The sequence below is a fragment of the Carassius auratus genome, chromosome 43, assembly GCF_003368295.1.
Source record: "Carassius auratus strain Wakin chromosome 43, ASM336829v1, whole genome shotgun sequence".
NCBI classification, from domain to species: domain Eukaryota; kingdom Metazoa; phylum Chordata; class Actinopteri; order Cypriniformes; family Cyprinidae; genus Carassius; species Carassius auratus.
Window position 1 is genome coordinate 7,168,006 of NC_039285.1, and position 19,671 is coordinate 7,187,676.

Sequence of the window (19,671 nt, forward strand, 5' to 3'; positions counted from 1 at the left end):
TTGAAAGTGAAGAAAACGCTGCATTAAACTATCCTTTCCAGCCTGCTGTGAGGACTCAGACTTAGGGTGTAACCTTTCCTAGCAGACTTAGATTCTCAGTGTTTTGGTCACAGAATCATTTGGGTATTGCTCTTATCCAAGCTACTCACGATGATAACCATCAATGTCTCAGATCCGGGTTTGGGTCCAGAGTCTTTGGTCTTCATCAGTGGAACAATGGAGTTCATCAAAGATGTGACCTTTGCATTCACTATTAACCACTTCATCCTGTGTATACAGAGAAGTTTTCCTGGCAAAACTTAGCTTAGTCATAGAATTAACACAATGTGTCTTTTTTCCAGAATTGGCCCTATTGATGTTCCAGGTTTTATAAGTCACTGACAGTGTCTGTGTCATGTTTGAGTTAACAGATATAATTGTTCCTCAGTTTTTAATAACAACTTTTGCACTATTGCATTTTGTTTTGTTTAATGTATTCACAAGAGTTTAATATTAGAAATGTGCATATTTGAAGAAAGATTATATTGCACACTTGCACAATTATCAACACTTATTCCGGTGTGAAGTCTTATCCCAAAAGACTTCCACTGGATTCCATCACTGTGAATGTGAATTTTGCTTGTTTTTACAAGTCAAAAAAGTTTTATGTGGTAATTGATGTTAATATAATTTAACAACATACGTTAGTTGAACATTAACTTTAAGCCTTAAATTGTGGGGTTTCTTTTAGCTAATAATTTAAACCGAGGTTTTAATGACTGTTTAATACATTATATACTTTAAAATCAAGAGTTTTTCATTTGTTATTATTTAGACTAAAGAGATTGATAGGTTTTTATTTTTTTTATATCTGCAGGTACGGAGTCGTAGTCGGTCCTCCAGTGTCAGTTTGACGGTTGAGACGGCTCTAGAGAGCTTTGACTTCCTTAATACATCAGACCTGGAGGAAGAGGAAGATGAGGAGGATGGTGAGAGACCGTGTGAGACAGACAGGTCAGAACTTGAGAAATGTTTCACCTTTCTGCAGTCAGATGATATTTTATAGCACATAAAGAAATCAGGTTCAACCAAGGTTTTGGTTATAATGTTATGTTACACTACTGCCACCTAGTGACTTGGACAATCGTTAGTTTCAGTGACTGATTTCACAACTTTATCAATGTTCAATGCCAACTCTTTAAATTTTTCAGAATATACAGGTGGTGCTGGTCATATAATTAGACTATCATCAAAAAGTTGATTTCACTAATTCCATTCAAAAAGTGAAACTTGTATATTACATTCATTCATTACACACAGACTGATATATTTCAAATGTTTATTTCTTTTAATTTTGATGATTATAACTGACAACTAAGGAAAATCGCAAATTCAGTATCTCAGAAAATTAGAATATTGTGAAAAGACCTGGTGCCACACTCTAATCAGCTAATTAACTCAAAACACCTGCAAAGGCCTTTAAATGGTCTCTCAGTCTAGTTCTGTAGGCTACACAATCATGGGGAAGGCCGCTGACTTGACATTTGTCCAAAAGACGACCATTGACACCTTGCACAAGGAGACAAGACACAAAAGGTCATTTCAAAAGAGGCTGGCTGTTCACAGAGCTCTGTGTCCAAACACATTAATAGAGAGGCAAGGGAAGAAAAAGTGTATAAACGATAGGGATAACCGCACCCTGGAGAGAATTGTGGAACAAAACCCATTCAAAAATGTGGGGGATTTACAAAGTGGACTGCAGCTGGAGTCAGTGCTTCAAGAACCATTTCTCACAGACGTATGCAAGACATGGGTTTCAGCTGTCGCATTCCCTTGTGTCAAGCCACTCTTGAACAACAGACAGCGTAAGAAGCATCTAAAGACAAAAAGGACTGGACTGCTGCTGAGTGGTCCAAAGTAAGGTTCTCTGATGAAAGTAAATTTTGCATTTCCTTTGGATATCAGGGTCCTAGAGTCTGGAGGAAGAGAGGAGAGGCACACAAGTCATGTTGCTTGAGGTCTAGTGTAAAGTTTCCACAGTCAGTGATGGTTTGGGGTGCCATGTCATCTTCTGGTGTTGGTCCACTGTGTTTTCTGAGGTCCAAGGTCAACACAGCCGTATACCAGGGAGTTTTGGGCACTTTATGGAGATGCAGATTTCATTTTCAAACAAGACTTGGCCCCAGCACACAGTTCCAAAGCTACCAGTACCTGGTTTAAGGACCATTTTATCCCGGTTATTAATTGGCCAGCAAACCCGCCTGACCTTAACCCCATAGAAAATCTTTGGGGTATTGTGAAGAGGAAGATGTGATATGCCAGACCCAACAATGCAGAAGAGCTGAAGGCCACTATCAGAGCAACCTGGGCTCTCATAACACCTGAGCAATGCCACAGACTGATCGACTCCATGCCACACAGCATTGCTGCAGTAATTCAGGCAAAAGGAGCCCCAACTAAGTATTGAGTACTGTACACGCTCATACTTTTATATTTTATACTTTAATATTCAGGTTTTCTGAGATACCGTATTTGGGATTTTCCTTAGTTGTCAGTTATAATAATCAAAATTAAAAGAAATCAACATTTGAAATATATCAGTCTGTGTGTAATGAATGAATATAATATACAAGTTTCACTTTTTGAAATCAATTTTTTGATGATATTCTAATTATATGACCAGCGCCTGTATTGTGTTGCCATTTTCTGACGTGTGTTTGTTTACATGTGTGTTGTGATGGATACAGCGCAGAGGAGCACCCAGCGGCTGTGGAGAGCGCAGGAGAGGATGAGGGCTGTGAAGCACGATGTTGGGATACTTCCTCCGGCCCTATCAGCACAGGCTGCCCGACTCTAGATCACACCCTGCTGGTTCATCTGAAGAACTGCAGCGTGCAGCTGCTGGTCAGCTACTGTACAGTTGTATAATAGTACTACAGTAGATATGGACATTTAGTCCCATATATAGGGGAATAACATGAAATAATGAGAATGTGTGTAGAATTCAATTCATACGTGTAAATACATTATAACCAACAGAAGTATTATAAAAAATAATGTTAAAACAATAAAACTTCACAAACTCTTGAATAAATAATAATAATAATAATAATAATAATAATGTCTGAGCATGTCTATTCATACTCTGTGTTTTGTTGTTTGTAAACAGAGGTTAGGCACATTCGGACCCCTGCGCTGTGGGGAGATGTACGCTCTGGACCGTCTTCTCCGGGAAGCGAGAGTTCTTGAGCTCATACGATGGGTTGTGAAGGACTCGAGGGGCGAAGTCATCCAGCCAGAGGAGGGTGAGTCTCACTGATTGTAGTATTTTAACTGTTATAATGCTTTAGTTCTGTTGACTATACATCAGTTTGGTCTCTGTGGTGTTTAAGTTGTATCTTACCTGTGAGCTAATTTCTTTGCAATTGTTCGTACATTGTTTTTCATGCATCACGGATCGTATATTATACAACAGAATGCTATTTCACATATTTTGTCACAAGTTTTTCCTCACAACCACTTCTATTTCCCACATTCTCTTTGTATGTCGGAGCAGTTGTTCCTCAGTTAGATCAGTGCCAAGGGGCTGTGCTGCTATGGCGGCAGTGCACGGATGGCTGCAGCATCTACAGCTCCTCCACAGAGGCCTTCTTACAGGCCCTCAGCGACACTTACGCCAGCAAACTCCCTGAGAGAGGAGCCGGTTTCACAGACACAGGTGTGTGTGTGTGTTGTGTATTCATGCATGAACACTATAAATTAGTTATTGGGAGATTGGTTTCTGTAAAATCCATTAATCAACATATAAATTACAACCTTAACCATAACTTCCTGTTTTTCATCTCCGGGAAGGATTTAATATCCTGCTAATCATTGTTTCTGATGGCCCCGGGTGCGTACATTTTGATAGACTAAATCAGATTTTCTTTGACCCTCTGTGACCCTGAACTTGTGTGTGTGTGTGTGTGTGTGTGTGTGTGTGTGTTAGTGTTTCTGCGTCTGCTGGAGCGGATCCTGGAGAGGAAGCGACCCAGGCGTGCAGGAGGTGTGTCCAAAGAGACTCTCACCCTCTTCCAGTTTTGGAGCTACCTGGAAGCAGAGGGGGTGAATGACTTGGACACACACATTCCTGAGCTGGCTGAAGAAGGTATATTTGAGTGCCATATAATGGGCTGTTCACATGGAAAGCAGTTTGCGGTGACAAACAGACCGAAAGTCATGCATTCACTTCATCAAATCATATGTTTGTCAATAAAGGACAAACTAAATTAATCAAAAAGTGATCGTAATGTCTCAAATAGATGCTATTTTTTACTTTCTAGTCATCAGAAGATGACAAAATGTTTCTAGAGGACAAAAAAAAAACTGAAAAAAAAAAACATGTGACAGTTAAGTCGAGAGTAATGGCTGTTGTAAATATATAAAAATATAATACAGTTGTTTTAAATTGTAATAATGAAGTGAAGTGAAGTGAAGTGAAGTGACATTCAGCCAAGTATGGTGACCCATACTCAGAATTTGTGTTCTGCATTTAACCCATCCGAAATGCACACACACAGAGCAGTGAACACACACACACACTGTGAGCACACACCCGAAGCAGTGGGCACCCATTTATGCTGCGGCGCCCGGGGAGCAGTTGGGGGTTCGATGCCTTGCTCAAGGACACCTAAGTCGTGGTATTGAAGGTGGAGAGAGAACTGTACATGCACTACCCCCACCCACAATTCCGTCCAGCCCGAGTCTAGAACCCACAACCCTTCGATTGGGAGTCCAACCCTCTAACCATTAGGCCACGACTTCCCGCGTAAAAATAAATTATATGCATACTTGGTGAGCATATTAAACATATTTTAAAATACTGAAGAACAGTAGAATTATTTATATTATCACTTTAAACATAAATCCAACATTAAGAAGGTCCTTAAAAACCCAAGTATAGCTCACCATTAGTGTCACTGTATTCAGCAGAAAAACACATACTTTTACCAACAATGCAGATACTTTCATTTTTCTTTTGAGTTTGTGATTGATACTTGAAAGAGAATATCATCAGAAATGCAATGTGAATGCAAAATCCAGTTTACACTGAAAGTTTATCATCACATCATTGGAAATTGCCCCTATTATCACCTCATTCAACTACTGAGTCATTGTGGTATCATGGTGCATTTTTCCAGTCCTCCCCCACCTAATGTTCTCTCAGCAGTGTCCCATGTCTCTCTTTCTTTCTCTTCATGCAGTGTGGCTAGTTCAGTGCCTGCAGTCTGGAGATCAGGATGTTCTGGTCAAATCTTTGAAGAAGCCTCCTGAGTGCAGTCTGAAGAGGGAGGGCCTGCAGGCTGTCAGTCTGCTGCTGAGGGATCCAAGAGGGAAAGTGTGCAGTGCAGCCAGCTCCCTGCTGAGGAGTCTAGCTGACCAAACCCGCCATAGAGAGAGGGTAAGATCCCCCTGCAAACTCTACAAACTCCAAATATAATAGTAAAGTATAGACACAAATAAAAGCAAAATACTTTTCTACAAAAGTAATGTCGCAACTTTAAGTATAAGCTATGAGATCACATGGTTTAAAAATATATTAAAAATCTGTCAAATGTGTCCAAAGTTTTCCACTTTAAATGCTAAATTTCCCTGTTGATATATAAAAAGCTTACATTTAGTTAGTTGAAGTACAAAATAACTACAACTAACATTTTTTTTTTAAATAATCAAAATTTATAATCAAAATGTGTGTATATATATATTTAAAATAAAAATGAATACAATTATTATAAAATACACAAAAAAATTACTTAAACTTTAAAATATAAATAAAAACAGATAATATAAAAAATTCTAAATATTAACAAAACTATAATAGTATGTCAGTGATACTACAATAACGAACACTCGAATTTTATCTTTAAAAATAATAAACTAATATTATAACAACACTGTTAAATGTAATCTTTAGTAAATTTCAGAAAGAAAATGTATTTTTCACAATTTAATGTTGTTACCTTAATCAACTTAATCAAAAAAATAGATTTTAGTTTTACATTAAATTTTTACGTATTTAGTAGAGCCCGACCGATATGGGTGTTTTGGGGGGCTGATACCGATATTAGGGTGTAAAAAACGACAGATACCGATATATCGGCCAAAAAATTTTTTGTAAGCTTTATTAAAGTACAGTATAGTCAAAAGTTTGGACACACTTCCCATTTGCTATATATTACAGTATATAGCCTACATAAACAGAATATATATACATAAACACTTTTTTTTTTTTGTAATGATAACTCCGATGTGGTGAGCAAACACTTATAATGATTTGACAAACATAGGTCTATGTAGTGGAGGCAGGGTATATAACAAACTTTATTATTCAAAATGAGTATGACATCAGTGCACTTAACATAATGTAAACATCTAAAATAAAGCAATTATAATTTCCAATATTTTATAAACTCTGTGTATTCTTTGTTAATTAAATGAACATGCAGAACTGTTTCATTTAAATAGTCTTTTTTACAGTTTAGCATTCACAGTCTATATATATATATGTGTGTGTGTGTGTGTGTGTGTGTACTGACCTGTTTTTTATTTATTCATCAAAAATAATACAAATTCCATGAAATTCTGTTATACAGCAAATACCGTTTTTATGTCTGGATTCCCCAATTCCGTCAATGTTTTCTGCATTGCAGAAATCATAGGGCCCTACTAATGTAGCAAACAAATATGATAAGCTCATTGTGAGAGTAAAAGACGGGGAAATTGTTGACTCAATTAGCATTGAGTCTCTCCAATAAGGTGAGAACGTAGGGTTTAAATCTCCATTCAGCAGACTCAAGCCACCACCGCACTGCTGTCTGTTGGACTGCAGAAAGATACTTACTTTTCAATCTGCTACCGTATGACTGTATGACAAACCATGCTGACACTGTATCTGCGCTGCAACAGGACGCAACAAAGCAACCGTTGATTTGATTTTGATGTCTCTCATTTCTGTTCTGTCTCAGGCATTGGTGAGCTGTCTAGAGTTGCTTGAGGATGAAAGTGTTGAGACGCGGGTGTGTGGATGTAAATCACTCGCATGCCTGAAGGTCAGTTGAAGCTTATAAACTTCTGGACTAGAAAAACCAGCACCACTCAATCTATGTTTTTTTTTTTTACACTGTGTATATATATGCTTGCATAACATCAAATGCTTGGTGGTAATATGTGCTCTTGTAATCTGAGTGGAAATCAGGTTATATGCAGCTTCACACATCAGTGTTTGAGGAGCCCTGCTGTCTGTGTTTGTGCATTACAGGCCAAAGAGAGCATCGAGCAGCTGGTGTATCTGTGCCGGACAGATAAGGAGGATGTGAGGGAGGCTGCCAAACAAGCTCTGCTTGTGCTAGGTAAGCAGTTGAACTAAACCAGAGGAAATGGACACACGAAGGAAAGATCGGTAATGAAAGTGAAAGAATGCGTGTTCCCACAGTGAGCCGTGTAAAAATGATAAAGATCAGAGAATTTAAAAAGAATGGCTGAAAGATTCAGGGAAATTTATAACATTTTAGAAGTTTGCAAAATGTCTATATTGAATTTATAGTCTGTATAAAATAATTCAAAAACAAAATGCTGAACAAAAAATTTCAAAAAATAAATATTATTCTTAATTAAATGAATAAAAATGAATGGACTGAAAGGTATTGGCATTTTAGAGAGAAGCATAATGTCTCTTATTTGTGTTTCTTTTGTCTTAATTGCAGGGGAGGAGGGGAAGATGGCCCTTCGACACCTTGAGTCCTCACAAGATGGATTGCCCCGGCTTTTTGTGCCGGGCAGCATGGCCAGTACGGCTTTCTGACACAATCAACTGAGCGATACTTGTCGAAAATAATGTACATGTGTTTCAGTATCCTCACCGTCATGATCATGCCAATTACAAACGATAAATGCACACTTAAAAACTATCAAACCGTTTTAATGACAAATCAGCTTAATCACACTCTTGCAGATAGAGTGTCAGCACTGTCCTCAAAGATAGGACAGATGTTATACACTCATTTGACAAGAGGACTTGTATGTCGATCTGTATGTTATTAATATTTTGGATATGGCCTGAGATGAACTACTGTGAAGTGATTAGGTAAGATACATAGGTGGCAATGGGTTTATAAAGAATATTTTACTGCCTTAAGACTCGGCCCAACGGTGTTGCCTTCATCATTCGTTAAATGAAGCTGGACCCTGATCAGCAATACAAGTGATGACTGATATTGATGGGAGAGAAAGTGTTTTTTCACTTTATTGGGCAGTGACTACCCGCAGAATACATGGAGAATCTGATTGTCCACTTTGTGAAGAGTGCTTGTGTGTGTACACAGTGATTGGAGAATACATTCTGGAAGCTGAGGGGGTCTCTTTGAAATTACTTCCTCATTAATCCCAAACTTTCATAGGGAGGGACCTTGTTGCCATAGTAACAGTGCCATTCCATACTGTCATATGCTTTATTGATACAGAATATATATCTATATTCCATCGGAAGTAAAAATGTTTTGTGTTGTCATTTTGTTTAAATGCTCAATAAGCCAATGCAGATCTGATTTGATTCACCAAACACTTCACATTTAAGCCACTGGCATTGTAAAATCTGCTGTAAAAGTGGTGAAGCTGTCCATTTTTTACCAAGATTTCATCATTATTATAAGTGAAAGCTGTAAACTGTGGTGAATATTGCCTTTTGCGATAGGTTCTGACAACCTTTCCATGCTTTTGATCTGTAGAATGGCCATAGATCATGTTCGACTCATCCTTGCATTTCTCCAGTGCTGCTAGACGGAAAGGCTCGGAGTTGGAACCAGAGACCGTTTGTTCATCATTTTACATAACATTATTTTCTAGTTCAAGCTGTTCCAGACTTAAATATGACAAAGAACGCCTCTTCAGTGTATAAGTGCCTCAAAGTAGTATGGGGAGCAAGAGAATTAGATAGACTTTATTTAAAACTCAAGACTGTGGTTTAGGATCATAAACTGCAGAACAGATTTAAATATATTTTTCATTATTATCTACAGATTGTGCAGCATTAAAGAAGTGATTTACTATTGATTTTTTTTTTTTTATTTACTCTAAATGTATATTGTCTGACAAGGATATTGCTGGCATCAACTGTAAAGGAAACCATTAAAATTATGGACACTAAAACTTGGGCGACATGTTAATTTATTAACAAATTTAATGTCTGTTATTTGTACTTTGTCACAAAGAAAATGTTAAAATAAGGGAATTACGTAACCAAAGCATTTCCAAACTAATGTATGCATGCTCAAATGGTCATTATCAAGGAAAAAAGCAGTACATTACATAACACAGGACTAGTGTAGTGTATTGGTCAAAATGGCTTCCTACATGATTTTACAAACACACACACACACACATATATGTATGTATAATGTATATGTATATGAAACTTGTAAGATTTGTTATCAAACGCACACACAAACAGCTACATACGTTTATATATATATATATATATATATATATATATATATATATATATATATATATATATATATATATACACACACATATAAAAAACAGGCTCTCACTATCTTTCCACCTTATATTTCCACTTCGGGCTGTTAAACTAACATAGTATCTTCTAATAAATTCTTATATTATTATTAGAGGATCATATGCTGCAATGTTAACATAATATGTATACACATAAAATTTATACACATTTGACTCGATGCTCTCTTGTATTAAAAAAAAAGGAAGGCCCACATCCGTAATTCAAAAGTAGCGCCCCACACGGCCAATCCGCGCACTGCTTGTGTTTACAGCCCTCCCCCACGCCACCGCCCCCCTGCCTGACGCGCATGCGCAACAGCAGCTCGAGGCCGCCATTTTGTGCGGAGCCTACTCTGCAAAAGCGGGAGAGGATTAAAACCGCCGGAGGTGAAGGACGCAGTTTTACTCCGTCTCGTACCAAAGGAAGAACAAACCCTGGGCTTTCTATCGAATTCAACGCGAGAGTAAATCACCAAACGCAGGTAAAACAGCACTACTTTTTCGAAAGGGGGGAGTTTTGCAGGAGCTTTAATCGGCCTCTAGGTGTCACGATGGGGCTCCCAGTCCAGGCGGCTGGCGGGGGGTGTTTGTCTCCCTCTATCGTTATCGAAAATTTAGCAAAAAACATTTATAACCCAGAAGTTCGGGCTTCAGCCCGATTATTATGCACTATTGATGCTATATCAGGCAGCATTTTACAAAGATGCTATTATTTTAGGACAGGATGTTTGCTTCAGTCTTTAGGCCAGGCGTCCATTTTCTGTTTCTTCTCTTTGTTTCCTGTCTTTAGAAACCCGCCGTTTCTGCACGCGCACTTAGCTAACCAGCTAATATGCTTCCCAAAGTTAACCAATTTCCAACCCTGCCACACCCAAACAGTGTGAAGAAAAGCAACTAAATCCACAAACGTCAAATCCGCGAGGTTTTGAGCTTAATATATGCTATTTGTAAGCCGTAAAACAGATTCCAGGTCGCGCCTATTGCTGTGTTCGCGCCCCTCCTCGAGCAGTTAAATTCAAACCCGAGTCGATGAAACATTGACCCGGTTCAGCGATAATAAAGTCCCATTACTGCGGCCTGACTTCGCTCTTTGGTCTTTAACGTTACTTCTCCTGGAATCAAATATGATCGGTTGTTTAATTGTAAATAAATAAGCATTAAATGTCTATTTGGTGTTTTAGCATGAGTTCTGCCGCCGTTGCCGCCGTATTGCGCAGATTAAAATCAAACGAGGAAGATGTCGTTCCTAAATGATATCGATGGCCATTTTCGAGAAGTAAGAGCGAGTCCCGCCACCGAGCCCAGAATCCCAGAGTTTATCGCCTGAGAACACCGCTAAATCGCCCCGGTCGTCGATCTCCGTGCGACCGCTCACTCTTATAGAAAGACTAACCTCAAGCAACAAACGACAGAAGGGATAAAAACTGTGGAGAGCTCCCTCTACAACCCGACTGGTAGTGGTACAAAAATACGATTAACCATCTCAGAATGCCCTCTTGCTGTGGAAAATCATAAGGGTGTTTTAAAACGTGTGAAGGTAAATGAATAGTGGATACGTTTGTATTGTTTTGTCGGTTTAGATGGCTTGGTGGTCAAATGCGCACGATCATAAGGAAGTAGACACGAACCAGTTCAGATGATGCTTTCTGGCGCCGAATCAAGAGTTCAAAATGTGGTTTTGGTACAATGAAAGTCAAGTTTTGCAAGTTTGCCGAGGTTGTTTATATAATATATGGGTCAAAGACCCATTTTTGTGTCCGCATCAAATTACATTTAGTCATTTTGAAATTCATAAAACACATCTTAAATGCAAGTAAATTGCCTTTTATTCATATTTCAAATAACTTTTAGTGGCAATATGTCTAAATATGGGGAGAGATAATGTTCCACAGTGTAAAATTGTCATTCAGCTAATTGGCTAAATAAATATAAAATGCCAAGTTAAAAATATTTGTCTTGGCATTTTCAAGTAACGTTAATTTTAAATTTTCAAGTAAAATAAGAGTCATTTTAGGCAGTCTGTGACATCATTAAATGCCACTTGGAAAACAGTGTGGTGCTGCAGAAAAGTGTGTTTATTGCTCTTAGATACTTGATAATTTAACCTTCTCATGGTGTGGTAATATGGGTTTCAAAACATTCAGTGCAATGCCAAAAACCGTTTTAATGTTAGATTTTATGAAGAGTATATGTTGTGAATAATTGATTAACTACAAGTGCTGGTCATATAATTAGAATATCATCCAAAAGTAGATTTATTTCACTAATTCCATTCAAAAAGTGAAACTTGTATATTATATTCATTCATTACACACAGACTGATATTTTTCAAATGTTTATTTCTTCTAATTTTAATGATTATAACTGACAACTAAGGAAAATCCCAAATTCAGTATCTCAGAAAATTTTAATATTACTTAGTTCACCCAAAAATCTAATTTGTCATTAATAACTCAAAACCAGTAAGACCTCCATTTATCTTCGGAACACAGTTTAATATATTTTATATTTAGTCTGAGAGCTCTCAGTCCTTCTGTGTCCATGTCCAGAAAGGTAAGAAAAACATCATCAAAGTAGTCCATGTGACATCAGAGGGACAGTTAGAATCTTTTAAGCATCGAAAATACATTTTGGTCCAAAAATAGCAAAAACTACAACTTTATTCAGCATTGTCTTCTCTTCCGTGTCTGTTGTGAGAGAGTTAAAAACAAAGCAGTTTGTCATATCCGGTTCGCCAATGAATCATTTGATGTAACCGGATCTTTTTTTAATCAGTTCGCCAAATCGAACTGAATCATTTTAAATGGTTCGCGTCTCCAATACGCATTAATCCACAAATGACTTAAGCTGTTCACTTTTTTTAATGTGGCTGACACTCCCTCTGAGTTAAAACAAACCAATATCCCGGAGTGATACATGCACTCAAACAGTACACTGACTGAACTGATGTGAAGAGAGAACTGAAGATGAACGCCGAGCCAGATCACGACTTTTACTTGATGTTCGACATCAAGTTGTTTTTATTTTCATCTGAAAGAATAACTTATTTCAGTAAGCTAGGCCCTATGTGTTCAGTAAGCTTGTTTCAGTAAGCTATGTGTTTTCAAGGTTTTATTGAATACTATCTCTATACAAGTGCAAAGTAATGCATTCTTAGTTAGTCTTTTATTTTGTCATTTTAAGAGCAATAAACATATATTGCAATGTTAAGGAATTCATGTTTTTTTCATTCAGATATGTAAATCATCATGTATAAATTGTTAGTAGTCAATTAATGGGGAGATGATCGAAATGGAATCGGTCTGAAAAAATTAATTGTTAGATTAATCGATGCATCGAAAAAATAATCGTTTATCCCAGTCCTAATAATCATCAAAATTAAAAGAAATAAACATTTTAAATTTATCAGTCTGTGTGTAATGAATGAATGTAATATACAAGTTTTACTTTTTGAATGGAATTAGTGAAATTAACTTTTTGATGATATTCGAATTATTTTACCAGCGCCTGTATAGATCATTGAGTGTGAGCACTAACCGCTCCGGAGTGCAGATCTTCCGATATGTGCTGCATGATTGAGTGGCAAAAGTGATAGATCTGCAAAGCAATAATTTCAGAGAGGGACGTGTGTTATCGCGTCCCATATAACTCAAAATAATAAACCACAAAGTTAACAAAAAATTCACTCCACTGTGTTGAGTGAGAGCGCTTCTCTGCTGTCTTCATGTGCTATCGTGAACTTCCTATTTCCAACTTATAAAGTCATGAATATGAGCTCATTGCATTCTTTTCTGTTAAAAATAGTCGACAGTAGTTTGTGAATGTTAATGCTTAGCCTGAATAATACATTTAAGTGTGTGTGTCTTTTATATATATATATATATATATATATATAAAAAACATTGATGACATGATTTGTTTGCATCCCAACAGGTTGAGCTAGATAGTAAGAAGCAAAGTTGAGACAGATAGTTCATTCATCGGAGGCAGAAAGTGGTGAAGGCACAGGTGTAGAGAGATGAAGTATTCATTTTTGGTACAGGTAAACCCACAGTCTGCTATACAAACACAGAAGTCTTGATGTCTATGGAAATGCCAAATCAACTCTATTGTTCACCATTTGCAAGGCTGATAGCAGGCCTCCTTGGTATAAGCAAGTAAACAAAAAAAGTCCAGTTTGCTGTCAGGTAACTAACTTTAGCATCCTACATATAATGCTGCATTATAACTTTGTTACTTTTAATCTGTGTAGGTATTACCCATGGAAGGGGGACCGACTGAGGCAGTGGTGGAAGATGCAGGGGATGCTTTCAAGGCCAAGGAATGTAAGACGTACCAAAGGCGACGAGAAGATGAGGAAGTGGGTGCTGAATTGCTGCAGGCTGCTGTGTTAGAGCAAGCCCAGGCTGAAGGAGAGCCTGTGGTGGAAGCTGTCAACAGCAGCGTGGAGATGATGGTGATGGACTCCCTGGACCCTGCCCTGCTCCAGATGAAAACAGAAGTCATGGAGGCTGCTGTCGGTGCACCTCTTGGTGTGGCTGGTGCCGCTCATGAAGCCACGGTCACCACTGTCGATGATACTCAGATCATCACCTTACAGGTGGTGAACATGGAAGAGCAGCAGTTGGGCTTGGGAGAGCTGCAGCTGGTGCAGGTGCCCGTTTCAGCTGTGCCTGTCACTGCCGCTACTGTGGAAGAGCTGCAGGGGACGCTGGTGGATGCCACTGCCATGCCTAAAGATGGGGAGCCGGTCATCTGTCACACCCTGCCATTGCCTGAAGGCTTCCAGGTTGGTCATCTTTTATGTTCTGATCAGACTACACCTTTTAAATTCAGAGTGCTGTGACTTTCTGGTGAATCTAAATGATATATCTTCTACAGGTGGTCAAAGTGGGTGCAAATGGAGAAGTGGAAACTGTGGAGCAAGATGAGCTCCAGGCCCAAGATAATCAGCCTCCACAGCAGGAGGAGGAGGATATGGTTGAAGCCCAAAATGAAGACCCAAACTGGTCCAAAGATCCAGACTACACACCCCCTGTTAAAAAGGCCAAGAAGACTAAGAAAAGCAAGCTGCGTTATAACACCGAGGGTGATAAAGACATGGACGTGTCTGTGTATGACTTTGAGGAGGAACAGCAGGAGGGACTGCTCTCTGAAGTCAATGCTGAGAAAGTTGTGGGTAACATGAAACCGCCAAAACCAACCAAAATTAAGAAGAAAGGTAAGAAAGTGTGATACACACCGAGTGAATAGACACTTGCATGATGTTATAGTATAGTGTCAGTATCCGATCTGTGCTGGGTCTAAATCATTGTCTGTGTGTGTAGGTGTTAAAAAGACATTCCAGTGTGAGCTGTGCAGTTACACTTGCCCTCGCCGTTCCAATCTGGACCGCCACATGAAGAGCCACACGGATGAGAGGCCTCACAAGTGCCATCTTTGTGGACGAGCCTTCAGGACTGTGACGTTGCTGAGGAACCACCTCAACACCCACACAGGTACATGATCTCGAGTGCATTAGAATTAATAGGCTTTCTAGAGTGAATTAGAAAATGAAAGACTATTTTATTTTTATTTTTTTCTCTCTCACAGGCACCAGACCACATAAGTGCACTGACTGCGACATGGCCTTCGTCACCAGTGGAGAACTGGTGCGACACCGACGCTACAAGCACACTCATGAGAAACCATTCAAGTGCTCCATGTGTGACTATGCCAGTGTAGAGGTTGGTCTGAGAGTATCATGTTGATTTTTTTTCTTTCATGGAAAATTGCTTCCATTTTGACCTAAGTCTTTAAACTAAACAGGTTAGCAAGCTAAAGCGCCACATTCGCTCCCACACTGGAGAGCGTCCGTTCCAGTGCAGTCTCTGCAGTTATGCCAGCAGAGATACCTATAAGCTGAAGAGACACATGAGGACCCACTCAGGTCAGCAGCACTTTCTCAGATTGTGAACTAAATTGGTTCAAGAAATGGAATTGATGTGAATATTGGGATGTTTTTTTTTTTTTATCTGTCCTATAGGAGAGAAGCCCTATGAGTGCTATATCTGTCATGCACGTTTTACTCAGAGTGGTACCATGAAGATGCACATACTGCAGAAACACACAGAAAATGTGGCAAAGTTTCACTGCCCCCACTGCGACACCGTTATTGCCCGCAAGAGTGATCTTGGTAAAACTACAATGTTCAGCATTAACATTTTATAGTTGTTACTGGTGTGCTTTTTAGTAGCAATGACCACTTGTAACATACTTGTGGTGTATTGATGTTTACACATGTGCTGTGTCCCTTTCAGGTGTGCATCTCCGTAAGCAGCATTCCTACATTGAGCAGGGCAGGAAGTGCCGTTATTGTGATGCAGTTTTCCATGAGCGCTACGCACTCATCCAGCATCAGAAGTCCCACAAAAATGAGAAACGCTTCAAGTGTGATCAGTGTGATTATGCATGCCGTCAGGTTAGACAGCTCATGCTAAATTCTCTCCAGATTAAATTTTGTAAGCACTTTTTTATCACCTTGTAGGGAACTCTGCTTTATATTTACTGTTGTGTTCTTGCTGTCAGGAGCGTCACATGGTCATGCACAAGCGCACCCATACTGGGGAGAAGCCATATGCCTGCAGCCAGTGTGAGAAAACTTTCAGACAGAAACAGCTGCTGGACATGCACTTTCGGCGCTATCACGACCCCAGTTTTGTACCCACATCCTTTGTATGCACCAAGTGCGGCAAGACCTTCACTCGCAGGGTATGGTATATTAAAGAAGTTTGAGGTATTTCAGGGTGCTGCTGGATACAGTAAACGTTGTTTAACAAATTGTGTGTTTTTAACAGAATACCATGGCCAGACATGCAGAGAACTGCAATGGTATGGATTCTGGTGATGGAGAGAATGGAGCTCCTCCCAAAAGGGGCCGTGGAGGCAGAAAGAGGAAAATGCGATCTAGAAAGGATGATGATGATGATGATAGTGGTGAGTGGCTTGGCTATGGTTTTGCTATTATGTTGGTGGTTGTATTAGAAGTTGAACAAACACCTGCACGAAATCTGTCAATAAGAACGTGATTATCTAAACTGTTGGGCTGGATGTGGGGCCAATAATATAAATCATGACCATTTTAAGAGAGTTTTAACGCTGTGACCTGAATACCTTAGATGAGCATGGAGAACCTGACCTTGATGACATTGATGAAGAGGAAGATGATGACCTATTTGATGATGACATTGACCAGATGGATGTGGAACAGGCTCCACCCAGCATTCCCATCCCTGCGCCAGCCGAACCTCCTGTCAAGAGGAAACGTGGCAGACCCCCAAAGAATGCAGCCAAGGCTTCTCCTACCAAGTCTGTCACCAAAACCACCACAGGTAACTTGTGCGCTGATGCATATTATAGGGCCCTATGAATTTTTTAATTTTTATTTTATTTATTTTTTTCTGGTGTAATTTTTCTGGAATTTTTTTTCTACTTTTTTTTTTTTTTTTATAGTTATCAAAGGTTTATTAATCAAAAAGCATGATGCTGAAAACACCGTAAGTATCACATGTGCTTCAGTCAGTGTGTAATAAATAAAACTGTGCATCTGCGCCATTCATTAACAGAGGTTCAGAACATTCGGGATTCATATTTAAATTCGACTTTTTTTTTAAACTGTGAATTCCGTTTTTGTGACTGGACTCCATGATTTGTCCACGTTTTCCACATCGCAGAAATCTTAGGGCCCTAGTATTAAGAGAAACCATTCAAAGTCTCTTTTAACTGTTTAACTTAATGATTCTCTCTGCTTCTAGCAGCTGCTGCCATTATCCAGGTGGAGGATGAAAGCACAGGGGCCATTGAGAACATCATCGTGAAGAAGGAGCCTGAGGGCATGGATGCAGCTTCAGCTGCCCAGCCGGTAGTGGAGGAAGTGGAGGCTGTCGAGGCCGGTGTAGAAACAGTGCAGCTAGACATCCCTGAAGCTGCGCCGAATGGTGATCTTACTCCTGAAATGATCCTTAGCATGATGGACCGGTGATCTGGGGATACGTGTACATCCACAGGCTGATCACAAATGCTTGCATAAATGCACATCCCCATATTTGTCCCTTGATTATATATAGATATACCTACACATGCTCACATTTCTTTCTTCACCTCCTTTAATACAGCACTGTGTCCTCCCCCAAATTCTGAACGTCCTGAAGTTTCTTACATCTGATCTTTTCATTACGATCACAAAACTGCGCTTTTCTAATGTTTTTATCATACCAGTAGTTCAACTGCGGATTTCTTTTTGCTGTGTACATTGTATGTGGAGAGGCAAGATGATTTTTTTGAGAGCAGGAATATCTCCGACATTATGTGGTATATAATACATGCATTTCTAGTTTTCTTTACCCAGCTAACCTGCCGTCTTTACTTATTTCGATTACCATGGCAATAGAGAAATTATCATTTTGTGCCTGGCAAAGCCTTGAAATCTAGATTCTCCGTCACTGCTGTAGAAATGGGTTTTATTTTACCCCGCCTGTCCAAGAAAATCCTTTCAATGTTTGAGATTTCTGATGACTTTTATTCTGTTTGTTCCTCATGTGCTCTTTCACTGCTCACAGTTGATAATGTTAGAGCGTAGAAATGTAGCCATCTGATTATAAAGCCAGGGACGATTACATCCATCCATTTATATATAAAAAAAAAAACCTGCGGTTGATAAAGTTGTACAAAAAAGGTAATCTTGGCTAGTATTGCTTGTAAATAATTTTAATTTTCTGTTTTATGAAGATTTTAATCTTTTTCTAGTGAATTGATGACGTTGAATGCTAGGGCGCAATGGCTTTTAACAGTAGTTGTTTGGAAACATGCCACTGAAGGCTTTCAAATTACTTGTGGGGAAAAAAAATAAAAGCCTGAAGAATCATGTCGGCTGTATAACTAACCCCCATTCTTTCTGTCCTTCTGTAGCTTTAATTGTTGCATTTGGTCTGCTCAACTTGCTTGATAGGGAGGGGTTGCGTCATCTTTTTACCACTGCTTAAAGGCGACGAAAGAGTGGCTTTAATATTGTACCACCTGATGAATAGGCTTCCATGTTTGATTTTTATTTTTTCTAGCTTTTGTAAAAGGAGGAAAAGGGACAGAACTGGGCAGGTACAGCGACGCGCACGTCCCCAATCATTAGGATCTGTTTTGATGTGGTCGTGTTCCCAACAACCACCCCTAATATTAAGCTCCAAGTGACCTGAGTTAATAGTTTCATGGGATTTTGAAAAGAGACTTAAAGTTTACAGTAGGTTTGTTCAGATCACATTTAATTAAAAAAAAAAAGTTTAATACAAGTGTTCGAGGAAGCTATTTTGATATGAACTCTTTCTAGAGGGGGAGCTTGGATGGGTTATTTGTAAAAAGTTTGTCACTTGTTCAAAAGAGCAATGTCCTTATTTCAGAATATTTGTTTTTCTAAATCAAAATGAAGTTTTCCTCCAACATGTAGTTGCATTTAAATTGCTTTCTTTTTTTAAGCTCTTAAAAATATAGGTAAAGGTTTTTTCTTTTTTTCTTTTTGTTTTCTTGTAAGCCTAGCTGTACTGTGTGAATTTTACAATGGTCAGAAAACCAACCTTATAAAGACATTTATTATGGCTGGGTGGGGTATAGAGGTCAAATGAGGTAAGATGGTGTGGAGAATGTATTGCTGTACAGCTAATAAAAAAACAAATATTGTCAGTGTCTGTTTTCTCCTCTTTTTTTTCAGTTATGTGACATTTCGACAGGAATTTGATACAATTATATGCTATTTGAAACACAGACTTTCATTCTTTACCTAGTTACAAAGGTGAAAATAATGAATCTTGTTTGTCATTTAAATTTTTACATGGTTCTTTTGCTTTAATGAGTACAGATTAAGTTTTAAAATGTAAAACAATCTTTAGGGTGTGTGAGATATATATATATATATACATATACAATTTTGTGAATTAAAAAACCTTGTGAATTAAAAGTTCACTTAAGATCTGAGGCAAATCAGCCAAGATCAATGATTAGATCCAGAAAAATCCTCTAAATGACGGAAAATAAAAGATTATGTCCAGTATCTGGTAATATAGCCATAGAGTGTGTGTGTGTGTGTGTGTGTGTGTGTGTGTGTGATATATATAT

General features: G+C 38.7%; 2 protein-coding genes across 7 annotated transcripts in view; both read left to right on the top strand.

Annotated features, from left to right (window-relative positions):
- LOC113061588 (rho family-interacting cell polarization regulator 1-like) overlaps positions 1-9,166 on the top strand; it is a 60,416-nt gene extending 51,250 nt beyond the window's left edge. For all 3 annotated transcript variants that reach the window (XM_026230821.1, XM_026230820.1, XM_026230818.1), the window contains exons 14-22: positions 857-993; positions 2,727-2,883; positions 3,149-3,284; positions 3,536-3,697; positions 3,968-4,126; positions 5,223-5,419; positions 6,984-7,067; positions 7,277-7,367; positions 7,722-9,166. In XM_026230821.1, coding sequence (XP_026086606.1) covers positions 857-993; positions 2,727-2,883; positions 3,149-3,284; positions 3,536-3,697; positions 3,968-4,126; positions 5,223-5,419; positions 6,984-7,067; positions 7,277-7,367; positions 7,722-7,819 — 1,221 coding nt within the window. In that variant the 3' untranslated portion in view covers positions 7,820-9,166. The remainder of the gene's footprint in view (positions 1-856; positions 994-2,726; positions 2,884-3,148; positions 3,285-3,535; positions 3,698-3,967; positions 4,127-5,222; positions 5,420-6,983; positions 7,068-7,276; positions 7,368-7,721) is intronic.
- Positions 9,167-9,824: 658 nt separating this feature from the next.
- Positions 9,825-19,239, top strand: LOC113061589 (transcriptional repressor CTCF-like). Of its 4 annotated transcripts, XM_026230824.1 has the most exons (13): positions 9,878-10,013; positions 13,465-13,573; positions 13,784-14,320; positions 14,413-14,752; positions 14,859-15,029; positions 15,124-15,257; positions 15,340-15,460; positions 15,557-15,706; positions 15,831-15,991; positions 16,099-16,281; positions 16,368-16,506; positions 16,689-16,901; positions 17,325-19,239. In XM_026230824.1, the coding sequence occupies exons 2-13, from the start codon at positions 13,550-13,552 to the stop codon at positions 17,549-17,551; spliced, it is 2,400 nt and encodes a 799-aa protein (XP_026086609.1). In that variant the 5' UTR covers positions 9,878-10,013; positions 13,465-13,549; the 3' UTR covers positions 17,552-19,239. The 4 variants fall into 4 exon arrangements, with proteins under 4 accessions (XP_026086607.1, XP_026086608.1, XP_026086609.1 ...); XM_026230822.1 differs by lacking the exon at positions 13,465-13,573 and having other exon boundaries at positions 9,825-10,013; XM_026230823.1 differs by lacking the exon at positions 13,465-13,573 and having other exon boundaries at positions 9,825-10,013; positions 17,328-19,239.
- The last annotated feature ends 432 nt before the right edge of the window (positions 19,240-19,671 follow it).